We start from the raw sequence: 25,544 nt of genomic DNA, 5'->3' as shown, positions 1-25,544 counted from the left end.
GGTAAGAATTTTAACAAACCGTTTACTGGTGAAAATTTTTATTGTGCTTAATGTGTTAAGCTAAATAATTGCCTTCAAGTGTAAAACCACTTTAAAGTGGCTGTAAAGGCACAAGGTTTTTACCTTCATGCATTCTATGCATGAAGGTAAAAAACCTTCTGTGTGCAGCAGTCCGCCCAAAATACTTACCTGAGCCCCCTCTCGATCCAGCGATGTCCATGAGAGCCTTGCATCTCTGGGGACTTGCACTCCTGATTGGCTTTTGGCAGCAATAAGAGCCATTGGCTCCTGCTGCTGTCAATCACAGCCAGTGAGCCAATCAAGAGACAGAGGGGGTGTGGCTGAATGGACACACAGAGCCATGGCTCAGGAGTGCCTCTGCTTGGGTGCCCCCACAGCAAGCTGCTTGCTGTGGGGGCACCCGGCAGGAGGGAGGAGCCAGGAGCGCTGGTGAGGGACCTGGGAAGAGAAGGATCGGGGCTGCTCTATGCAAAACCACTGCACAGAGCAGGTAAGTATGACATGTTTGTTATTTAATAATTAAAAATAAGAAAACAAGACTTTAATATCGCTTTAAGCATCTCTAATAAAGAATAATGTATTTGATGAATGAAGCATTGATGGTCAGTCTGACATTCTGAAATTAAGAGGTGTCCCCCCCCCACCTTTCCATGTTTATTTTTTTACATTTACAGGTCTGTTCAGCAGTAAAAATAAAATACACAACATACCGACAGCATGCATCACTTTATTTTATTTTTTTTTTTTTTTGAAAAGTGATCTCTGCTTTTTTTTTTATAGATATTTGTTACAGTAGTTATACAAATTCATTAATTTACAAAATCTGTGCAAACTCTTTCTTTCCAGGCTGCCACTGTGTGAAAGCATGCATAACTGAAGAGGGGGGCGGGAAGAAGCACGCCTGGGCCGCAGTATATAGTACCTGCAATGGCACATACCTGCTGCTTACCGCCGCCGTAAATCTTTAGCACATCTCTGTATGTAGAAATATAGCATATGTATTATTTACACACTGTTATAAGACTAGAATGGGCTTGATGTGCAAAAAATGAAGAGGAAGTGTCTGATTGCAACCAACCAGGTTTCTGCTGAACGGCTTGCAACTTCCAACATATTTTTTTTCTGATGCCCAATTTTTACACATAAGCCCAAAGACTTTTAATGTGTTATAACCCAGAGTAAGGGCAATGGTAGGCAGTCACTCTGAAAAAAAAAATGATCAGAATCAAGAAATGGGTCATTCTACCCAATGACAGATGAGTTTTACATATATCGGGTTTTTAAGTATAACCAAACGGCTGTGCCTTGGTGCTATTTTAGGTGTGACCTTAAAGGGAATCCACTATCAAAAATAAATGAAACATAGTATTATTCTAAATTTCAGTTCAAAAATCCATTTTATTAAATAAAGATTTTCTTTTTAAATCCTGTTTAGTAATACTAATTAGAAGAAGGCGGAGGGTAGTTTAATCCCCTGCCCTCCGAATTCACCTGGATTATCAGATGTGACAAGCATAGCTGCTGTTTAGTGTTAGGAATCATTACTGCAGGTGTTTTGGGGCCACAGATGGCCCATTCACTTCCCCTTTGAGCCAGTCAGTGGTTTGCAAATTTAAACTGAAGTGTTCGGCATCTGACAAAAGCTACACTTCCGTGCAACTCAATACTTCAGGAAATCTTTTGAGGTTTCTTTCTTTGGGATATAATGTTGCAAGTTGGTGATGATACTATATTGTCATCTACTAAAGCTCTATAATCTTTTTTCTGGAATTAGGCAATGGTGTCCCAAAGTAGACCCATTGGGGTTGATTTATGAAAGGCTGTTCATTTTGCAAAGGAATTTTCCATTTTCCCTAAGCTTTGTGAATGAGGTGAAGCTCTTCTGAATTCCATTGTCCAACTATGCACACGCAGAAAACACCATTTTTGTTTTACCCTTAGTCTGGATTCACACCTATGCAGTTTTAGTGCTTTTTGCATTTTGCAGATTTGCACTGCAGTCCATCTAACATGGTTTCCTATGGAACACGTTCTGTAGTGCAAATCAGCAAAATGCAAAAAGCATTAAAAATGCATAGGTGTGAATCCAGCCTTACACAGGATATCCTTTGCAGAGTGAATTTCACCACATTCATTAAGATATGGATAAATTCCCTTAGAAAGTGAACAGCCTATTTGCTTTCAATAAATCAACTCCATTGTGTCCTCTTGAAGATTAATTCCACTCAAATCAGCCCGATGCTTCATTTGAGTTTGATAAACCTGAATGGAAGGTGCAAGACCAGAAATACTGTATATAGTGCGACCTCTAGTGTATTCTCCATAGCAATATATGACGAAAGGTAGAGATGTGCACGACTAAAAAATCTGTTTTGTTTCAGATCCATTAGTTTATTTATTAGTTTATTTATTCATTATGTCAGAACGATTCATTTTCATTATTCGTTTTGTATATTTGGGTTTGTTTTGGAAATTCATTGCTCCAAAATGATTCATATTTCGGAAGATTGGCTATATTCGTTTTAAAGTGTTCAATCATTATTTCGGGAGATTACTTATGCACTCTGTTTGGGTTTGGATGGAGGTGAATCTATCAGAAATTCCAAAGCATAATGAATGGAAAAAAAAATAATTTTGGATTCATTCATTATGTTATGATTCGGAGATTCTACCTCCATCCAACCCAAACACAATACATTGGAATCACCACCTTATTTCACTTTTATACCTTACTGTATTTATTGCAAATGCTTCCATTTCATATGTAGTGCATTTTTTATAATAATGCAAAATGTTAATGCAACATAAAAAACAAAATGGATCCGAATTGATTCAGATCATTCGTTATGTCCATTATGTACATTTTTTTTGGATGCTTTAAACATTAACAAAAGGGCCAAACTATTGCATCATATCATCTGAGTCATGTTTCCTTATAACTTATTTCGGATTAAATTAAATCAATGAAATGTGTTATTATTGTGATTCCAAGATTCGTATAGATCTGAATAAAGAAAATTGTGTCCAAATTTCAACTTGTAACTAAATTAATTGCCCATATCTAAAGAAAGATAGCTTGGCTGAAAAGCCAAACTTGACCTGTAGATGGTGCTGGAGTTGGAAGAGGTTTTCCCAAGGGAGCAGAAAGTACAGCTACTCCATGATTAAGATAGACAGATACACATTTGGTTCTTATTTTTTTTAAGGTTATGAAATATGAGAACATTTTTATGTATAGTACATTAAAATTAAAAAAAAAAAAAAAAACTGACCTTCTTTTAGGGATATACTGTCTTTTTTTTAGTTTATTCAACCTGACATTTGACTGGGGAACAGTATTCTGCGTGGTCTATAACTAACAGAAGGCACCATCCATCCAATAAAAACATATATATGTAATAAGAAATGTTTAATGAAGTTGTCCTTTAGCTCAGTGGGCATCAATGAGTGAGTCCCCACCTCCCTTCATATACAGAACCACTGTATGGGGGGGCGCATCCCAAAGGGGTTTCAAGTTTTCTTTTAAATTCCTTTTTAATGCAACATATTTTTGATGAGAGATTCCCTTTAAGCAAAGTTCACTCTGATCAGCTCCACCCATTGTAGAGTGACCTGGCCGGAGCCTTAAGACACGTTAGCTTTGTAAGAAAATATCTTGGCAAAAAAATAAAAGCAACAAAGATGTCTAGTTGACAAAAATAGAAATCTGTAGTCAAAGCCAGCATGATGTAAAATAAAGAATAAAACTTTGTGCTAGATTTTTATCTCTGGCAGGTTCCATAATGAAAAATAGTCTATACAAAATATTTTGCATCCACACTAAGTTCCTTTTAGTTTTCATTTTTTTTCCAGCCTTCCTAGTTTACACACACACACACATGCAAACTTACAGTATTAGAATATATACAATCACACACACACACACACAGACTTTCAATTTACATAAAAACAAGAAGGCCGATTTAAGAGAGCTTAAGGAGAGGAAAGAATCAAGTATTGCCAATAGCAGCTATTAATTTTGTTTGGAAAATGAGAACTAATGAGAACTAACATTTTGCTTGGGTGCTCCCATATTCCAACCAACATGGAACTATGGTATCTGCAATTTGAATGACTGATATTGGCAACTCGCGTTCCTTACCCCAGATCTTATAAATCAGCCCAAAAGACCAATAAAACAAGAGCAATGTTATAATTACAACAGCAACAAGGTCAACAAGAAGTGCTAGGCCTGCTATGTACAAAGACAGGAACAGTAAGTTTTGAGAGACTGAAGAAGGTGGGATTGCGTGCGAAGACGCAACCGTGGCACATCCAGTGACAGTGGCAGGTTAGCACGAGTTATGAGGCCTCCTTGGGAGTGGTGATCTTGCTGGCTATTCCGTTCTGTGACTTGTAGCTGGTGAAGCTAGGCGTGTGAATGGTACGGATGCTCTTCATACCTTGAGTCAGTGAAGTAGGAGAGACAGAAGTAGAGGGAGAGGCAGCAGCAGAGGAGGAGGAAGCAGTAGCAGCAGGAGATGGCCTGCCGTTTGCATTCTGCGATGAAAATGAGAGATGGTGACCTTTACCTGCATAAGAAGGGCTCTGCAGCTTTGAAGTGCCATTATGAACAGGACGGATAAGGGAAGAAGAGTTAATAGCACGACTGGACTGAGTGTTAGAGCTGGTTACTGGGATGTGAGATTTCACTGAGGGGTTATGGGAGTTAGGGGAGTCATTACACTGAGCGGGAACAGAGCTGCTTTTTCCAGTGTTAGGGGAAAGAGCTGGAATCTTAGAAGCAGATAAAGTAGGGGAAGCAGCCTTAACATCCCCACCAGCTTTCTTAGTACCTCCGTTAGCCTGCAAATAAAGATGTCAGGGAGACAAGTTGGTCAAAACGTTGAACAATGAAAACACCAACACGGGCACAGGTGACAAACCCCCAAATAGTTAAAAGTGTTTGCTGAAGTTCACTGGACCTGGCAGAATCCACAGAGCACAGAAAGGTTTATAGAACGGGAGAGGTGAAGAGGCGTGCGGTAACAGTCACTTAGAGCACGGTGCGCTGCATGGGTCATGCCGTGTGATTAGAATGGAAGTGAAATAGCAAGCTGTTAATGGAGTGCATTGAACATACATATGGTTAGTGCTCGGTGTCGTCAAGTGCGCTCTGATGTCTACCCACGTGTTACCACAATAAGCCGCGTTCCGTTCATCTCAGCTGTGAGTCTTGAAGTGGAACAAAGCAGGAGGGTGTTTTATTGCAGGCATGCAGAGATGGCGACAGGGAGGCAAAAAAATACTATAGGATTTTTTTCATGCCACCAGATCCAGATATTTTAACTAAAAACAAGCGTGAAAGTACGACATCCTTTATTTTGGCTACATTTAGTCAATTACTTGGCTTGTCCTTCCAAAGTTTTGCTCTAAGGTAAAACTACCTGTCTGTACTGTCGTTGTGGCTCCTGAAGCTTTGGCTGTTTGCTAGTTTTTTCCGGGGTTCCTTGTCTACTTTTAGAAGACATTGGTATTGGCATTCGGCTGGTTTGTGGAGCTCCGTTTGAACCCTACAGGGACAGCCAATGGGAGAGAGAGACAGAGATAACACATGAATCATACAAGAGAAGTGACTTCACTGAGAGTTCACACGACATGCTCCACAAGAATCAAACGAACCTTTAGCCATGCAGAGGTTACTGTCAAAAATAAAATACGTAAATGATTCTTAGGGAGGATAAAAAAACAGGTTGAGACAAGCAGTTTTTGCTCTTCATTTGCCCATCACCAAGTAATCAAACATATTAAACTAAAAGTTTGTTAGGCACCTACAGGAAAAGCCAACCACCAGAACAGCAGTCAAATGATTAGGCACCGCTGGAACACACTCATGACTTTGGCTTTTTATGCACAGATACCTTACGTGCTGAAATAGGTAGGGATGATGGAGACTCTATGACAAGTTTTGTATCCTCCACAAGCACATGTTCTTTAGCCAAGACAGGAGATTGGGAGAACGTTTTGGTGTCTTCTTTTATTTCAGTAATATCAGACCCTGGCCTTGGCGTCATTTCACTTATCGTGCTTTCCAGCTGCTTAATGGTTTGCTCAAGACTATCTAAAGTTCTGTAAGTGTTTTGCCTGATTTCATCTGTTCTGGACACTTGATCTGATTCTGCAAGGCCATGGACCTCTAGATTTTCAAGTGCAGGGTTTGTACTTTCCTCTCTGCTCCTGGATCTTGCAATTTCAAACCGTTTTGCTTCTTTGTGTTGCTTTACCGTTCCATCAAGCTCTTCTTCATCCTCATATACGACCACCTGCAAAGTTTTTTTGCCAGTCTTCGTCCCAGTACGTATGGCTTGGGTTAAAGCTGCCAGCTGCTTTTTAGGGAATTTGAACTTGAATTTCTTTTTTACATCTTGTCTCTGACCAAACTGATAATCAGCGACATCAGACCGGTCTTCGTCTGTGAGTATTGTCTGAGAGGAGGTGCCATCATGGAACATAGTCTGTTTCATCTCTGCTAGAGAAGGATAGTTAAATCTGTATCTGCTCTGTTCCTTGACACTTTCTGTAGTAGTTTTTGTTTTAGTTAAATCAACCTTGTGCTGTGGTGCAGGTGCATCAGGTTCCTTTTCCTCCTCCTCTTCTTCTTCTTCTTCTTCTTCTTCTTCCTCCTCTTCAATCCTTGCCTCTGACATCATTTTTTCTAAATCATCATCGCATTCCTCAAATATGGTTGAAAGCCTTTTATAAGCAGACCTAATATCCATTGGCTCATCAAATATAATAATGACTGGCTTCTTATCTGTACTCACAACAGGATCTTCTGACCCAGCATTGGTAGAAGCATTCAAGTTAACCTTCTCTACATTCTCACAATCAAGGTTAACTGTCTGGAACTCGCTTCCCTTTCGGTTTACAATATCTTGGACCTCACCTGTAGACAAGACCTGAACTTCGGTGTTTGTTATCATAAAGGCAATGTTATCTGCTGGAGACTTTGGTTCATTTTGCGATATTGGGGATATTGCAGGAGAATCTGTGTCCTCAGACGGTGGTTGGCTGACAGTCTTCCTTGAGTTCTTCTGTCGTAGTACAACTCTCTGACTTAAATCTAAATAGGGCATTCCCTGTTCTTGCAAAGCTTTGCTAGGTTCCTGGTTCTCTAAAACATTTTCTACATTAGAAACCTTAACAACTGTTGGCCTTGTAGACTCTGTCTTGTGTTCTATTCTTCCATTACCCACTTCTGGAAGTACAGGAGCGCTCAACTGGTTTAAAACCTGATTTTTTGGATAACTGATTATAGTGGCGTGTTCTTCTCCTGTGGGTTCTTTTTGTTCTTCATTATTTTTATGTTCATCCCTACCTATGAACAGACTGTATGTAGACTGTTCATCAACAACAACTTTGTTCTCCTGCCTATGCTTAGCAGAATCAGGTGCAGAACTTTGAAAGTGAAATCTCCACTTGTCCTCTGTGCTTTCAACAAGTTTTGGGCTTTCGGGCCTTAAACTTTCTTTTGAAATAGTGCATGATACCTATGGGAAAATATTACAGCGTAAATCGAAAAGTTCATTTTCTTGTCAAAGCTCTTAAGAAGCACTAACAAAACCCAACTCCAGCCAAAACTTTTTTTTTTTTTAGTTTTGCGCAGTGTGGGGAAGGCATAGTACCCCTTTCAGGTTTTTATTAAGGCTGTGTCCCCATTAGACATATTTCCCATCCCTCTTTTGGGGATATGTGCAGCAAAAAAAAAAAACAAATTTTCATTAAAACTGCTAAATGTTAGAACCTCTGTCTTATTATTATTGCGGTCTGCGACTTCTTGTTCCATTGACAACTGCTTCCCCTATTTCCTGTCCTGCTGCCACGAGGACAAGACAAAAATCTCCCTAGTGTGGTCACAGACAGGCCCCCAAGAACAGTCAGCAAATTCACACAGAAATAGAACAATCTGTTCATAAGCTGCTACTGTTGTTTTTTTTTTTACTACACAGTCAACCCACTTGCTAAAATTTACCAATAATAGTATTAATAATAATTATTATAATTATAACTAATCATTACAACAAATGACTTTATTATTTTTTAAACATTCAGACTAAAATTGAAGAAATAAAATAATTTCATAGACACATACATGTAAAAAAAAGTTAAAGGAAGCAAGCAAGCAGGGAAGGCAGAAATATATGTAAGCATTATAAAACACAAGTACAGTTAGGGAGAGACATCCAACTATTGAAATGTATTACTGCATCTTGAACGATAACAAATATGTGGACAGCAGGTACATCAAAATTGCCGAGAGTCTAGAGCATGAATTGTTCGATGTGGCCAATTCCAATTTGTTTCAGCGGCATATCAACATGTCTTAAAAGGATCAGATAAGAGTGTCACTGCACATGACTGGATGTGTTTTAATTGTTTTTAGCCTTTAGAATTTATGATTAAATAATAAAGTGTAAAAGAAATACTAACCACGCATCGAACAATCATTTCCCTTTTGTACAGGCATTTTAAAAGAAGGTATAATTTTTTTAAAGTAAAATTTTTGTGAAGGAATGTATCCTTCAGAGTAGCTGACCTCTATAAAGCATTGAATGTTAATGGGGGTAGTTTAGGTTTATTAGGTTGGTTAGTATAAGCCAAGAAGGGTAAAGTTAAGCCTTACACACTGAATTACCTTCTTCTCCTTGGGCAGAGCTAAACCTGGTGGTTTGAAATCTCTCTCTTGTGTCTCTGATTTAGGGGGCTCATACTGCACCTTTGAATTCATTTCCACTATCGAACACTTCTGGAAAGCCTAAAAGATGGAAAATGTTATATATAATGAAGGACGGCTCCTTTCTGCAGGCTAGTAGTCTCGCTTAGGATGCTGCTTTTTTCATTGATTGCCTGCAAAAAAAGCCGTTTAGTGGGCTAAGTCACTGAAATGTGAAGGAAGCCCTTGGTTCACTGTTATAATATAAATGTGGCCCTGATGTGCCTGTTTTGAAATGTCTTATTAGGTAATATAATTTCTAATATAGATGGTCAGCACAAAACTCCCATTTTCTGTGTTCCTGCTCTCAATAAGAGCAGTTGGCCTGACTCAGTCTCAGACGTTCTTTGTAAATAACTCTTCTCTAAAATTGGATCCTTGTAACCTACCCCACCCACCCTAACAAGACCTCTCCAGGAAAACAACGAATAGCAGTGAAATACACTAAGGGAGCTCCTTTTCCTGCCAAACTATCGGTATTTCTGTCCATCCAGTGCTGAGATTTACAGCCAGGCTGGTGACCTGACTATTGCAGTAGTAGAGTATGCTATGAAAAGTTTATTTAACTTCTAGAATTTGAGTCTCTGTCTGCACCTTATCAAGAGGTTACTGGTAACCATGTATGACAACCAATGCAAACAAGATCATTGGTTGGCATTTTACTTAACCTTCTCCATGCTCCAGTGTGGTCCCTGACTTCCTTCTTGGTTCAATACAGGCAGTTCACTTCAGGCAGAATGGCAACTGTGCTCTTCTGTCCATTTCCTGTGAGCCCAGCCTGTCATTTACAAACTCTCTATGGGATGCATAATCACACAGGCTGGGTTCACAGTACACCAGAACTGAGTGACACTCACACACCATAATGTGAGTGCCACTCAGACTTAGAAGAATGACTGCCCCTATGGCTGAGTAGTTCTGCCAGTATAGGAGTATTACCTGAAGTTCCGCCATGATCCTCTCCCCTTCCTCCTCCTCCTCCTCTTCATCCTTTACAGCAGAAGACGTAACTGTGGTCGCTGCTGAGGAACCTCTGGGAATTTCTGCTTCCTTGGATGGAAGGACCTCCTCAGAATCCTATATGAAAAAATGGAATAACAAAATCTAAAGTCAAGCTGGCTTCATTCATGTTTACTTCAAAATTTTTTTTTTTTAAAACGCCGCACAATACAGGGTTATAAAACCACTTCCTTTAGTTACTCACTGCCACAGAGCACTTTTATGTGGACTTGAACCTGCAGAAAAGCTAATCTTGGAGAAAACCCAGCACAAGGAGAACATACAAAGTGCTGCACATAGTGTATCTGGTGTTGAAGGAACACAAGACCCCAGTGCTGGAAGTCAAAAGTGCTGGACACTTCAACAAAAAAAGGGGGTGTTATAAAATACTTGTAAGCCATAGCAATAAACGATGTTTGGAAAACTTTTAATTCACTTCCTATCTTCATTGTCTCTCTTATAATTTATTTTTTAATTTTAATACATTTTTTTTTAATAATTCATTTATTCTTTAGATGAATATGCAATTTGATGGAAGCTTTTGGAGTTTAGAAATTTCCCTGTGATGATCAAGATACAAATGTGCCATCTACAACGTAAAGAACAAATCCAGGCAATTAGTAAAATCAAAAACGATATCCCAAACAAAGCGAAGTCATGTGTAAGTGACCAACAGCTAACGCATGGGGCAGCCAGCAGAGGGCAGCCAGGGATAAATAAACCTTTAGGTAGGGGATGCTTAAAACCTTGCAATGGAGACTGAACATAATGCAAGGACTGATAAGCAGATGTAAGCAAAGTGCCACGTGGGGGGAGGAAGTACAGACAATGACATGATGTAAAGGTAGCTTGTCATTGGCAAGGTGATGCCCCCATTTCAACAGCACCACAGAAACTCACAAGCCATAAACTACTAATCTTTTATCTATCAATCCAATCCATTTTAAACAGTCACCCATTTTAATTGACTAATCAGTGACTCACTAGTGTTGTGGAAGACCAAAAACCCTAAATCACATTCTGTCAGTCACTGTTTACTATTTTTGGCTGCATTTTGCACATCCTCAGTGACATCTTGAATGAAATCTGGTATTTTACAATACACATGCCTTTACCTTGCTGTCTCTCCATTCCGCACCCCATGAGGTGCTCATTCCGGACCCTGGTGGGTACATACGGCGAGGAGGGGGTGGAGGAGGTGACTTGATTAATTTATCGCTTTCTTGCTCAGTTTCCTTGTTACTCTCTAGAACAAATTAAATGTTAGTGACAAAATCGCTGCATTTTTAAATAAAACAAATCTATACCATATGTTTTTTGTTTTAGATAATATGTTATTATTTTGAGACTCCAACGTACGATGGATCCTACTAATTTCTTATTGGATAAAACTTTTTTCTTTTTTTTTTTGTCAAATAACGGTTTATTCAAGAAGCTTTTCAAATTATTAACATATAAAGGGGCATGTGATTACAATACTATAACAAAAAGGCATATTTGTACAGGATATCTAGAATTGTAATAATACCAAGGATATAAAATAACCCTGTGGCAAACGGGATGCTTGAAAACCACTTAGAAAACTAATGGTTAGAAACATAATAAAATATGGAACGCTTCACGAATTTGCGAGTCATCCTTGCACAGGGGCCATGCTAATTTTCTCTGCATTGTTCCAATTTTAGTATATGTGCTGCCGAAGCAAGCACATACCATTTGTTTTTATTAAATGTATAATAATATATACGCAATGATATTATAAGATATAGCCTAATATATGTTACACTTGATGAAGAAAAGTCTAAAATACAGAGTGTTGATTAACAGCCTTCTTAAAACTTAAGACTATTTAAAACAACAGCCCTATGAGGTCATGGTCCTTCTTCCGATGGCAGCAGTGGGTGGTTCTTCTTCCTTTAACAACATGTAAGCACCCATTGGGGCAGTCATATTCTGAGCTGAGGCCACATGGTGATGCCCCCCCAAGGGTCAGATCCATGACAGTTTGAGCTCACATGAAGTAGGCTGAATAACACTGGGTGTCATTAAACCTGGAAGACTAAGGACATTTTGTGGTGGAAAAGAAGCACTGCGAAGAACAAATTCAGACTGAATGTGAGTATTGCAGCTGCTTTATTATTTTAACTCCTATTGGGCTGGCATTCAGCGTTAAGGGCTCATGTTTGTGAGCTGTGGACTAGGGATGGTGCCCATAATATTCACACAGTTCATGACTAAGCAAGCTCAGGATTTACAAATGTGCTTATCTAGATAGATAATAAAAGGTCTGGAAGTCCAATCATGCACAAGATATTACGGATAGCTTGCGGCTACAGCTGGATGTAAGAACTCTTACCAATGACCTCTAATTTTTCTCCGCTGTCCACTTTCAGAGACTGAGCTGGTATCTCTAGGCTGGGGATGGACTTCATTATATTGGCCTGTGCCTCTTCTAACATCTTCTCAAACTCTTTTCCATTATAATGGTCCAGATTTTGTCTTTTCTCTTCAAACTTTCTCTCTGCTTCCTGTAGTAAGACAAGAAATGCAAGTAAACCAGAATCTTGGCAAATGGTAACAAATTGCCTGAAAACACAATGGGAGTTGTAGAAAAACAAACATTTGTGCATGTATGAATGTGAGGGATCATAGACTGTAAGCTCCTTGAGGACAGGGACTGATTGATGTGAATGTACAATATATATGTAAAGCTATTCCTTTACATATATATTGCAAAGATGTGTTGTTGAAAATGTGCTACTGCACATGAACAAGAGCTAGGCTGCAAGAAAACACAACAGGCCCCCTGATTATGTAATTGAAGAAGATTTCAGCCCAGGAGCCGCTATGTGGTTGCCTTCCAAGGATTACAGCCGGATTACTGGATGTAAGTGTATCGGTTTGGAGGATAACCCATAGGAGGGAGAACAGAAAATAGGTTCACTCTAAAGATAGCCCCCATAGCATCTGGTACATAACTTCCCTTCACTACCCGGCTGCTCTGTTCGCCACAGGCCAAGCTTACACAGGGCAGGGGACTATGTCTCGGTTGTAATGTGATAGCAATGGGCCAATGTCCAAGAATTAGTACTATCACATTGCAGAAGGTGAGTCACGTGATCTCCATATGTGAAAGTACCTGGTAATTTTCCTGTCCCCCAGCAGAAAACAGAGTATTGGGCAGAGTATAAAACGGTAAGCATATCCAGGAGATTGGGCCATTTAAAACCAAACTGTTGCTTTGCCCTGCATGAGCAAAGCACAGACTCACATTAAACCACATGTAGCGTATGAGGACTTTTTACCTCTATGGAGACAGCTCGATTCCTGTAGGCCACATGCTGAATTTCTTCAATAAATAGGCTCTGCGCAGAAGACCCATTATGCTGAGTGGGCTGTACTGTTGGAGATAGCTCTTGAGCGCCAGGGGCTGGTAAACTTGTTGAATGATAACTGGCTGACACTTCTGTCACGTGACCCGTCTGATTAATGGAGTTATGAACATGGTTAATCAATGCTGAAGAGTGTTGAGATTGCCGCATATGGACGGGTGAGCTTTGTACTTGGTGAACTTTGACCCCAGCAGATAGCGGTACCACCTCTGACTTTACAGACACCGTTTGTGAATCCGTCACGTTTACCGCTTCTGTCTGCGTTGGCTGAAGATATGCATGACTTTTTTCTTCTCTGTGTTGGGTAATATCTGTTTCTGTAACTTTGTCGGTGATAATAAATTGGGTATTCTGATTAAAGTCAACAACTTTAGATGGTCCATCACTAACTTGCCTAGGGGGAACCAGAAATAAACAGAAGGTAATTTCTACTTTATAATTGGCTTGCATAATATTTTTAATGAATACGGATATGTTAACTCACATTTTAACTAAATTATGCCAAAATGAGATGTAAGATTGATTAGACACTAGGTTACGGCTTATATGGATGTCTGCAGCTTTGAAAGAGCCCCTTCATTGTAAAGCTATAAAAGGTGCTCTGGGACCTGAACATACTGATTAATTACTGTTCAGTGAGTGGCAATATTGATCCCTACCAGAGGCAGAGGAGAAACAAATGTCTTGGTCTTGTCAACCTGCCCCTATATCTCAGCCTGGCGGTGTTTTGATGAACATTATTACAAATATATAGACAGAGGTCAGAGATTTTGTGTTACCTTCTTAAGGATGATAGGGCATCAGTCATGCTTCGGATCCTCTTTAGTAAGCTGTCCAGCTTGTGGGGTTCTTCTTTTAGGAATCTTACTGCCTCCACCTCCACCCGCAGCACCGCTCTCATCTTATTCTGTAAGTATGGAAACTCCCCTGGGAACAAGAGAGGAGACCTTATCATACATTCTACTCTATAAAGCAATGTAACAAATAAAATGGAAAATACATTAATCAACATCAGGCTGATATAATAAGGTTTTGCAGAGGACAAGGACTATCCAGTCTGATTTCACTTTATTATAGTCAGTTCAGGAAAAAGGTGACTGGTAGTTTGTGTGTATTACTGCATTTTGCATATTGCTCTTTGAGTTAAAAAAACAAAAAAACAAACCGATCTTTTATATATTATATGCTATAGTAAAGATACAACCTTTGCTCTTGCAAAGTGGTTTCAAGTTTTTTTTTTATTACATTTTTTTTTAGCTCCCATCAGTGCATGGTATGCAAAATCTATTGTGTATGGCTGGGCGGGGGAAAGAAAATCTTTCAAAGACATTGGTTTTTGTACCTTTTGCCCTTTTGTCCACCTCGATCTTAAATAAACTGTCAATTGAAATACATAGGATATTGAGATCACAGATGCTAGCTACCTGATCACACCAATCCTCTGTTTTGAAGTCACTGAGCTCATTAACTCTGGCTCCCTATTTTCTCAAGGTTAGAAGGTACTGAAGCTAGAGGATAACCATGATATCCAGGCAACTAGCATTGTCTGTAGGATTATCTCAGAAAATTCTTGTACCCTTATTGGGGCGAATATTTGAAACCAGCCTTTTTCAAGGCTGAAGAGGATTATACCTTACAATACATTAGGTTTTAAAAGAGGTGTATGGGTTTTTTTTAAGATACTTATCTAGGTGGATGCAGCATCGGTTCATTGCTGCATCGGCCCTTGCCACCTCTAACACTGAGAACCGAGCGATCAAACACCGCTGATCGGTTCTCACAGCTCCACAAGCAGAGAGCTGGAGACTGTCAGTCAGCAGCTCTCTGCTCTGCCCCCCCCACGCTCACTTGAGCGCTGGGCTGTGGAGGGGGCGGGAGTGGCCGGCTCAAGCTTTTAGTGGCTTGCTGAGAGGCTGAGCCAGGTGCCAGTCTAGGTATGTGGGCAGATCCTGACTCCATTGTTGCGATCTTGCCTGAGCCTGGACCGGCACTGTGACGTCAGCAGACAGCAGGCTTCAGCAGGCTTCTTGTGCAGAACGTACTGCACTCCTGTGATCCACAGGAGAAGTACAGCCAAACAAGTTTTGGCTGTACTTCTCCTTTAAATACATGACTAGGTAATGGGGCATACTTAGTGTCCATTCTAACATTAGTGGTCAGTGTAGAAGTGACTCCTTACATTGGTGATTAAGGAAAAAATTACCCCTTGCTTTGGTTGTCAGTGAAGGTGGAAGATCTATCCACCATTGCTCAAGGAACCCCTAGCCATCTCAGGAGGAACTTTAAGAGTTCCATGGACCACTCGTTGACTATTTAGCTGTACTGTAAACTATTTAGCTGCAAAATTATATTAAAGCTAAGTTAAAAGGAAAATAATACACAAAAATAGCCGTCCTGTAATAATAATAATTAAAAAAAAAAAAAAAAAGCTTTTGATACCTACACTAAAGAGCTGTCCCCCTGCAGTAATTATTTTCCTCCATGAGATGTCCTAAGGCTTCTGAATTAAAGGACAGCTCATATTTAACCTGCTTCCCCTGAGCCCAGGCTGTACTTGACCCCTGGGGGTTGTCATACACACCCCACTGTCAAAGTAATACTGCATTGAATGGTGCGTTCACATCATTATTTGAACGCTGACCAGTCCAGCAGTAAAGACTGTCCTCTTCCACCTCTGAAAAAGAGGAAGGACCCATGACATCATCAGACTCGACAGGAGACACTTAGGGGAAAATGTATGTAGTTTAGATATTTGGGGGTGGGGAGGGCAGGTGGTGGGGTTTAGACAGCCTGCACCAATTGTAGGCAAGGGGACCTTCAGAACAATTTGTGGCTTTTTTAAATGGTTATTTCTAATGTAAACCTCTCAGGAATGGCTTCTTTTAGGCTTGGCAATGTCTACAAAGAATGGCAAAGAGTCTGAATAGGGCCCAAGTTTGGCAAGCCGGAATTATACCTTTTAAGTTAGACACTGCTTCTCCAATCTGGCGCAGCACAAATGCTCGATCCTCAACGTCCTTCAATGTAACAACTCTAGAGGCGGAGTCCTTCTCTACAAAATTCTCCAAGTCACTGCAAAGAAAACATACACAACCCATTGAGAAAACCATCAGAATTGGCTATTAAAACAAAGAGCAATGTGCAGCAACAACCAATCAGAATCTATCTTTCACTGATCTGACTGATTAGTGTTCACCACACAGGTTACAGTATATTGCCATGGCACAACATTCATTTAAATCATTTTTTTAAGCTTTTTTAAATTTGGGAAAACAAGTCCACCTAATGACAGAAATATCCGTTTTGGGCAGACTCTGCTTTATAACATTATGTTCCCCAACATCTAAGGTATAAGCAGACACTTTTAGATGAAGCAGTGCCAGGGATAGATGCATATTAAGCACACAGCTTTCTGTGCACGGCAGTATTTGGCAAAGTCTTTGAATATATTTAGGAAGTCACAGCGAGCTCCTGCGCCTGTATTTTACTTTCTGATTTGTAACACTAACACAGGAGAGTAACGTTAGTCACAGGAACTATCAGCAAAGCCCAGATGTAGGAAAATGCATAAAAATAACAGATTTTCTCATCTCTTCATTTCCCAGCTGCCTCTTCCATCTCAGTGCACAAATCGCACCTCCTGCAGGACAAAGATGACACACTTCTGTGTAGACTGACATCCTGAGCCGTATTGATGGTCGGGTTAACGCTTGTGCCGAAGTGTAGAAACAACCCCCTTTAGCAATGCAGCTATTTCTCTATAGCCATGTAATATTAAACTCCAAAAACAACCATATATTCAGTGGTGTTTTTCTGATACCAATAGAAATACACCAAATGACTAAAAAATTAACCATTGAATCCATAATAAAAACATTTCAAAAATCATACTGAGTACAAACATTTTATCAATAGAAACTAATTTACACTAATGCCTCCATGCCATCTGAAATATTATCTGCTACTACCATCATTACGTTACCTAAACCTGGGAAAGAACCTAATGCACCTCAAAATTTCAGGCTGATTTCATTATTAAATGTCGATGTGAAAATACATGCCAAATTATTGGAAAATAGGTTGGCCAGATTTCTACCATCCTTAGTGCAGAAGGACCAGGTGGGTTTTGTATCGGGTCATCAAGCCCCTGATGCTACCAGGCAGATGATCAACCTCATATACTTGGCAGAAAAGTTGGGGAAGGCTTCTATGCTTTTTGCCCTGGACACAGAGAAGGCTATTGACAGAATACAGAGGCCAGAGGGTAGGTAGGTTGTGCCAGATCCCACTATGCAGGATGTCTAATTCCATAAAGCAGGGTAAAACTTGTGGTACTCAGTGCACTGACACTGGGTAGGAGGCTCAAATATACAGAAGAGCCTAAAGAGATGCGCTGGGCAAGAACCAGGCAATGTGTAGAAAGGGCACCATACTACAATTCAATAAGTATTTACTACATCATAAAAATCCCAAAAAAAAAAAGCCCACACATATAGCCAACAAGTTTCTAGAGGCTGCTGAGGAGTGTACCTTTAAGCATTATGCACTAGCACAGCCTCTCAACCATCTTACACCAGAGGAACCTTTAAAATAAAATTCAGGTCTTGGGGAACACTTACTAAAACCAATTCATATGGGAACAATGGCAAAATGACTCGTACATTAGTGTTCAGTGAGAAGAATGCACCATTACGACAGATAAAAACGATAACCAGTGCCATGCTGCTGGCTTTGCCAAGTGGTATTGGTCCTGAAGCTTTGAATGCACCATGAGTCAATCAGCCACAGCTCGAAGAGCCCAAAGCAACCTCTAGAGGAACCCTTGTTGAAAATAGCTGCACTAGCAAATAGGGAGAGTAACACAGCTTTCATTAAGCCATTCAGTCCCTTCATTTTTTCACAACCTTAAATTGGTTGTATGCCCTACATATGCCCAGTGAAGTGACTGGCCTCAGGTCATACACAGAGATGAAATAAAATCTCTTCAAAGTCCAGGATTTATAAAGCTTGTCTGAGCTGTCAGCCAAAGGGGCAGAGAGCTGAAGCTACATTATGCAGCGCTCAGTGAGAAGAGTTCTGAGAGCTGATTGGAGGGAAGAGACACACCCCCTTCACACAGGACAGAGGAACAGAGCAGATGCTGTCAATCTGCTGGAGCTCCCTCCCGTCACCTTTTTTCTCTTGGTGTCAGAAAAACTTGTCAGAAGTGATTCATGCTGATAGCAGAGGAACGAAACAGCAGAGAGAAATTACACTTAGTGCTCTGGATTGAGACAAGTACACACTATAGAGGGATATACTTTGTTCATATGTCATGGCTGAGGTTTACCATTTACATTGCTTGCTTCTTCATATTTGAGTATTTTACTTTTTCAGACCCTTGGTGCCTCTTATTTACTAGAGTCCACCTTTCATTTTACCCAGAAAGCAAGCCCTGATGTGAAGGGAGGCCCAAAAATATGTCAGTGGATTTTTATTTTGACTTTCATCCATGAAGGAATAAATACTTTTTGGATTCTAATCTATCGGCGTGGCTCTCCTATTTTTTTTATAATGTAAGCGTTGACATCACCAAATTCCAGATTTAACATTGACATCACAAAATCTACGTAATACGTATTCCTTGTGCATACTGACTTTCGTATAACTATATACCAAAATCCTTATTTTGTACAATAAAAGTGGGTTCTTTATAAAAGTAAAATTCACCAGTGGGAAAAAAAAGAAGAGAAATGAATTTAGCGGCTTTCACAAGATGGATGATTGATTTCTCTTGGACGAGTCCCAGCTGTTGCTTACGGGAACGCTTTATGAAAGTGTGCTGCGAGGAGACAACAGATGCTGATGTTTCAGGAAGGAATAGGTGCTGAAATTGCTGTCAACATAAACCGAATAGCTGAAAATAAAATAATAAGGGAGAAAAAAAGCTAAAACGGAACAGATCTATAAAAACGTCTGTATCGCACAGACTCTGCCGTGATTCTGGATGTAGACCAAGGGCGCTGAAAGTGGGCAGTAAATATGGCCCCATTATGTGTCTCCAGTGACGAATATCCCCTCTGCAAGAGCAGAATCCGAAATATAAAACTGTGAGAAGACAATGAAATGAAAGCAAACTCGCAGAACTGGAGCATGATGGAGAAAGAACATACATTAAATCTTTTTATGAGCTAAAGAAAATGTAAAGCAAAAGTAATTGCATCATATGGAAATTATACTCATAATTAATAACATTATTTTGCCACCAATTACCTTATAATTATTAATGATTTTAAATACCTCCATCATCTCCTGTGGAGGTTCGAAGTGAACAGAAAATAGTGGACACAGAAAAAGCATTTAAAAGAAAAATCAATCACAAATGCAAATGGCCTTCTCATCCAACATCAGTGCCTGACCTCACAAAAGCTCTTCTGGAAGAATGGTCAAACATTCCCATAGACACACTCCTAAACCTTGTGGACAGCCTTCCCAGAAGAGTTGCAGCTGTTTTAGCTGCAAAGGGTAGACCAACTCAATATTGAACCCTACGGACTAAGACTGGGATGCGTTCATGTGCATTTAAAGGCAGACGTCCCAATACTTTTGGCAATATAGTGTATTTACTGCACTAACAGCTGCACTTGCTGGGCAAGCTGTATTAACTGTATGTAGCCTTGGCAGTATACAGCGCTGTGTTCTCCGCCAGATACTGGCCAGATCACCAGGTGAAAACAGAGGGAAAAAGCCTAAAAAAGAAAATGAATGCAGCCACCACATCTAATGACTGGAAAGCTGCAATATATTAGATCTTTCGTTCTGGGTTTAATACTGAGACTTCTACATTACGCTAAATAAATATCAAGTGTATAGTACACATAATTATTGGAAAATGTTATTTCATTTAAAGTGGTTCTAAAGCATTTTTTTTTTGTATTAAAATAACAAACAAATATCATACTTACCTGCTCTGTGTAATTCTTTTGCACAGAGCAACCCTGATCCTCTTCTTCTGGGGTCCCCCGCTGGAGCTCCAGGCCCCTCCTCTTTGTCAGCTGCCCCCATGGAAAGCTGCTTTCCATGGGGGCACCTATGCATAGAATGCATTAAGGTGAAAAACCTTAAAGTGGATGTAAACCCAATGTCATCCTTCCTAAACTACTGCTATAGGGGTTATCTATAAGGATATACATGCCTCCTGCATGTATCTTTACCTGTCAAATGTCTCCCCTCTGTCTGTTATGAGACCCAAAAAACTGCAGATTCTGTGGGCGGGTCTGTTGTCTGGAGCTCGGTGGGTGGAGTCGTGATGTCAGTAGACTCCCCACCCACCTCTACACTCCCCTTGTCAATATGCATTTTCTCCTGTGTATTTCTTACACTGAACTTCTGCTATGATCTCTAACATCCAGTGAAAAGACAGGAAAGTAACCACATGACTTCAGCATGCCAAATCATGCTGAGGTGTGGAACAGCCAATCCTTGCAGAGCTGCTGAAGAAAGGAGTGGGGGAGGGAATTAAAAAATAATGCATGTCTTAGGCTAGTGCACGAGATATGTAAATCACCTGTCACTCACAGCAAGGGGGAGGACTTGACAAAGTTTTTCTCAGTTCGTTAAGTTTTATCTCACTGAAAAATAAAAGAGGATTGCTCAGAGATGGATTAACTCTGTGTGGCAAGACTGGGCTCAAATGATAGCAAATCTTATACTCTACAGTATGATATAAAAAAAACAAAATTCGGGTTTACATTCACTTTAAGGCTTTATAACCCCTTTAAGCCTGTATGCTCCTAAGAATTAAAGTGGTTCTAAAGGCTGAAGGTTTTTTACCTTACTGCATTCTCTGCATTAAGGTAAAAAACACACAGAGCACGGCTTGGGAACGAGCCCTCATGAGTGCCTCCATATCAAGCGGCATGTTATGGTGGGCACCAGTGCCGGGATAAGGTCATCCAGCGCCCAGGGCAAAGATGCCAAACTGCACCCCCCCCCCTTTCCCTTAGGGTCAGGCACCCCTATCCCTGTAATAAACCATTTCACCCAGGGCAGTTGCCCCTCCTGCCCACCCCTTGTCCCAGCCCTGGTGGGCACTCGGCAGGAAGGAGAAGCTGGGAGTGGGGGACCCAAGAAGAGGTGGATGGAGCTGCTCTGCACAGTGGTTTGAATGACAGATAAGTATAACATGTTTGGTATTTTAAAAAAAAGGGTTTACAATCACTTTAAACTTGTTAAAGCAATAGACAACTTTGCCATGTTGGACCATGGTCTAAATCCGGGCCTGCAAACCAGTGTGAAAATAGACTGAGCGCTCACCTTAACTTGATGACAATCTGTTCCTCGTCCTGGAGGTACTTCTGCCGCTCTTGCTCCACTAGGACGCGCTGTCTCTGCACCGGATCCTCCAGGTTCCTGACCATGTCTGTCACTTTACTGCTGATTTCCAGCTCTGCTTTCTTCATCATCGCTCGCACCATCTCCTGGTTCTGCAGCTGTGACACAAAAGAAATCAGTTTCCATTTCTTCCTTCTGCCTCCCAAGAATCCTAACCATACAATTCCTCCTTGACTCCGGAGACGTGCCTCTACAAGGAGCCCTGATTAAATAATGTTCACTGTTAAGCTAGCCTTTGGCTCCGGATTAAACCCCACAGCTGTGTTATAAGTATGTACCAATGGACAATTGAGGAGTGATTGGCTGCGGCCAGTAAATCTCACTTGATGGTGTTCTTTGGTCTCAGTTCAAAGGGACTTTAAGTTTCCCAAGCAGAGACGGAAATGAGAATATGTCACTAATTCAGAAGTATCCCTTTTATCATAGTTTGTACTTAACTTTGTAAAATATTTCAGGAGCTCAGTGTTTAATGCTGTGTACAACAAGAACATTAATATGCAACTTCAAATGTTACCAGTGGGATTCTTCAACATTATTCTGATAGCATTTCTCTGCACCTGCTAAAAGCTTAAAGTGGATGTAAACCCTCACATATACCCAGTGAAGTGAACAGCCTCAGATGAAACACACCCTACATACAGTAAGTTTTTTATGGACATTTGCTGTCTTCAGCTTTATATATTCTTTAGAAAGTTCAGATTGTGTTAGAAGATTTTCTCTTCCTGTTCAGTGCTGCAGTGAAGTCTGGGCATACAGGCAAGACAGCTGATTGGAGGAAAGGCATACACCAGCTCTCCTCATAGGTAGAGACTCTCCAGACGTTGAATAGTTCAGGGCTCTGCTAATGTATTTATAGCATCCTCCCCAACACAAAACTCAGGCTGCTTTTATCATATGTGATGGAGAACTTGTCAGGAGTTATCAGGCTGATAACAGAAGAAAGGAGCAGGAGACAGCTACAGGATTTAGGGGTTTGTAGAGAGATAAGAAAACACTACAGATATGTGTGCCCAGCTCAAATTTCATGAATCAGGTTTACATCCACTTTAAAGTTTGATCTACTGATGTTTTTCCTTTCCAAGCTTCCTTTCTCCGATTCTCATCAACATACTAGTGACATTTTCAAATAAAACCTGTTTTTATTAGGCACCATAGTCCCAGTGACATCATCCAGGGCCAGATTTACATCTCAAGAGCCTATAGGCAGAGAAATCTGAAGCACCCCCCCCCCCCCCCCAAAAAAAAGACAGCAAGACCGCCTTTTATTTTCTTGATAAATTACCATACAGGCTTCAGTAAAAAACACACTAAAGTGAATTTTAGGGCACAAAAACGCAATAAACTACCCACATTTAGTAAAATATAAAAGACGAGGTTGCACTGAGTAAATAGATACCCAACATGCCAAACCTTAAATTTGTGTGCGCCCGTAAAATGGCGACATACTTCAGTACCCTATATTTTCTATAGGCGACGCTTCAAAAACCAGAGGTCATCAGTTTAGTGTTACGGAGGAGGTCTTGTGCTAGAATTATTGCTATCACTCAGGCGTGCATCGACAATATGTAAAATGTGCATCGCAATCAACGTTTTCACGCGTAGGTGCCCCCGACAGGTGCATTTATGATTATACGTGCATATACATGGGGGGGGGGGGCTTAAAATTTTTGGATGAGGGGATTTTAAGTGCTTGGGTGTAACTATTTTTTACCAAAAAAAATATATATTTTTTTTCTGCTTAATTTTTTTTTTTTCTCATTACAAAAAGTCCCCTATGTGATGATTTTTAGGTGAGGGTTCTCTTTAATGAGACATGCAGAACAGAGACCGACAGGTCCGCTCACCCGACCAAGAATGTGGAAAGCCGTGTCTCAGCTAGCCAAATGGAACTTGTCCCTTCCATGGAGATAGAGCTGGTACAGCGTCAGTTGTTCCGGTCACAATCGGGAGTGTAGAGCTATAGCCACTTGTTGAGTCTGGTCTCTATGGAAGCATCTCCATTTGGCTAGCTGAGACACGGCTTTCCATGTACTTGGTCGGGTGAGCAGACCTGTTCTGTTCTGATAACAGCATTTGTGCACTTTATGTCCTACACAGAAACTGTGAACTGATGTTACCTGCATTCCCTGTCATACTACAGTAATTTGCTAACCCACGGCATAATCTCACATCCATACCCTCTGAGATCTCTGATACAGAGTAATACACTGATATACAACCAGTTTATGGTGACTATCACGGAGGAGTTTTGTGTTTCACAATTCAATGAAGAAAATTGATTTAACTGCTGTTTGGGATATGCTTATTGACAATCCCCTGTGGGACTCCTAAATTTTTCAACAAGTGAAGCCTGTCTGAGAATACTCTATATATGGACACATCTTACACTATAGTTGAGTTGGAAAATATTTTTTGTACACCACCAATTAGTTTACTGGTTTTTCTACACATCTAATTTGGTGGTCAATAGATATCACGGACTTGTATGTGATTTTTGTATGCATGTGCTTTGCAGCTGCTATCACTATAGACAATGTTGCCTTTTTTATTAAGGCCAGGTGACGGTGGTGGGTAATTTTACCAAATCTTTTGTTTTTCATATATTTGTAATCAAACCCATGTTTTAAGCTGCACGGTCCATCTGTGACTTTTCTTTTTTGGGGGGGCTGTACCCCACAATCCTTCTCTTTTGTTCTCTAGATCTTAGCTGCTCTAACTGCCAACAGGGGTTTCCAAGCAGATAGACTATTTTCCTGGTGCCAATATGGCAGCATCCATGTAGTAGGTGAGGATACCCATCGTGGCTTGGTGCCGGGAAAAGGAAAATGACGGTAAGTATTTGATACAATTTTCTGTTTTCCTGGCACCAACATGGCAGCATACATGCAGTAGGTCAGGATATTGCCACATGTATGCTACCATGGATTGACACCAGTAAAGGAAAATTACAGTAAGTATTTGTTAAAATTTTCTATTTGCTAAAGCCCAACATTTGAGAAATTTTGTTGGCATTCCAACCGCCTACTAAATTCCAGGAAAATGCTGAAGGCATATGCTAAGCGGTTAAGCTAACTCCTTTTAACTAAAAAGTTTAGGACATCTAATTCCAGTTCTCCTAACGAATGTGTTTTTTACTTTTCATGTGACCTCAGCCGAATCAAGCAAGTGCCGTCTGACAATGGAAGTCGGTTTGGCATTGAAAATTTCTTCCCTGTCCGAACAGTCTCCGGTTTTCATGAAGACTTAAAACATTCTTCAGTATCACTGCCAGCAGCTTACATAAAAATAAAAATTGCATTTTTAGTTTACTTGCCCTTCTGCCTCACATTAGCTGTGCTCACAAATTATTAACTCTCTCCCATTAACACTCGGTGTGGATTGTACACATGGAAAGATGTGAGAGAATGACTATAATTAAAATAAATAAAATAATAATAAATAAGTATAATTATGTGCGGGAGAATCATGTAATTATTTCTCGCCAATTACTGTAAATAAATGGTATGTGCCACTATGATAAAGAGTCTTTGGGAAGAAGAAGTCTGAAAGTTCCTTCCTTGGTGGCAGAGAGCCAATTAAATAAGACAGAATTCATTTGAAATACTAAATATATGAAAGGGAATGTGTGCTTCTCTCCTGCTTCTCTCCTTTTTAATGTTTTAATTACACGCAGTTACATTTCAGAGAAGAAGAGTGCTAATTCCCTCTGAGGGGGAAAAACAACATGGCTTTTACGGTAATTAAACAGCAGCCACGTTTCCTCAGCCCTAGTAAATTCAGTGTGAATGTGTGACTGTAGAAGAATATATTGACAATTATATTGACATAATTCAATGACAGTCCAGAGCTAAATTAAAGTAACCTAGGCAGGAGCCTAATGCTGTGTACACACGAGCGGAATGTCCGACAGAAAAAATCCGACGGGAGCCTTTCATCATATATTCCGATCGTGTGTAGGCCTCATCGGACTTTTTACGTCGAAAATTCTGACGGACCTATAAATAGAA

At 40.3% G+C, this 25,544-nt stretch overlaps 1 protein-coding gene and 1 non-coding gene across 16 annotated transcripts in view; both read right to left on the bottom strand.

The window, feature by feature from the left end:
- Positions 1 to 732: 732 nt before the first annotated feature.
- Positions 733 to 25,544, bottom strand: part of KIAA1217 (KIAA1217 ortholog) — a 901,007-nt gene continuing 876,195 nt past the window's right edge. For 9 of the 15 annotated variants that reach the window (XR_012244377.1, XR_012244374.1, XR_012244375.1 and 6 more), the window contains 12 exons: positions 21,460 to 21,635; positions 16,121 to 16,236; positions 13,944 to 14,091; positions 13,078 to 13,558; positions 12,129 to 12,300; positions 10,888 to 11,018; positions 9,713 to 9,850; positions 8,696 to 8,815; positions 5,922 to 7,550; positions 5,448 to 5,573; positions 2,113 to 4,866; positions 733 to 1,957 (listed from right to left, as the gene is read on the bottom strand). Coding sequence is in view for 2 of the 15 variants with exons in the window: in XM_073629772.1 (XP_073485873.1) it covers positions 4,363 to 4,866; positions 5,448 to 5,573; positions 5,922 to 7,550; positions 8,696 to 8,815; positions 9,713 to 9,850; positions 10,888 to 11,018; positions 12,129 to 12,300; positions 13,078 to 13,558; positions 13,944 to 14,091; positions 16,121 to 16,236; positions 21,460 to 21,635 (3,741 nt within the window). In the remaining 13 variants the exon portion in view is untranslated. Of the gene's footprint in view, positions 5,574 to 5,921; positions 7,551 to 8,695; positions 8,816 to 9,712; positions 9,851 to 10,887; positions 11,019 to 12,128; positions 12,301 to 13,077; positions 13,559 to 13,943; positions 14,092 to 16,120; positions 16,237 to 21,459; positions 21,636 to 25,544 lie in introns of all 15 variants that reach the window. The other 6 variants (XR_012244385.1, XR_012244376.1, XM_073629772.1 and 3 more) reach the window with 6 other exon arrangements.
- LOC141146516 (U6 spliceosomal RNA) lies at positions 11,375 to 11,481 on the bottom strand. Its single transcript, XR_012244913.1, has one exon. It is a non-coding gene; the product is annotated as a U6 spliceosomal RNA (small nuclear RNA).

Source organism: Aquarana catesbeiana, linkage group LG05 (genome assembly GCF_042186555.1).
Source record: "Aquarana catesbeiana isolate 2022-GZ linkage group LG05, ASM4218655v1, whole genome shotgun sequence".
NCBI classification, from domain to species: Eukaryota; Metazoa; Chordata; class Amphibia; order Anura; family Ranidae; genus Aquarana; species Aquarana catesbeiana.
The sequence above is the reverse complement of the archived record's forward strand: the minus strand, read 5'-3'. Positions and strand labels throughout refer to the sequence as shown.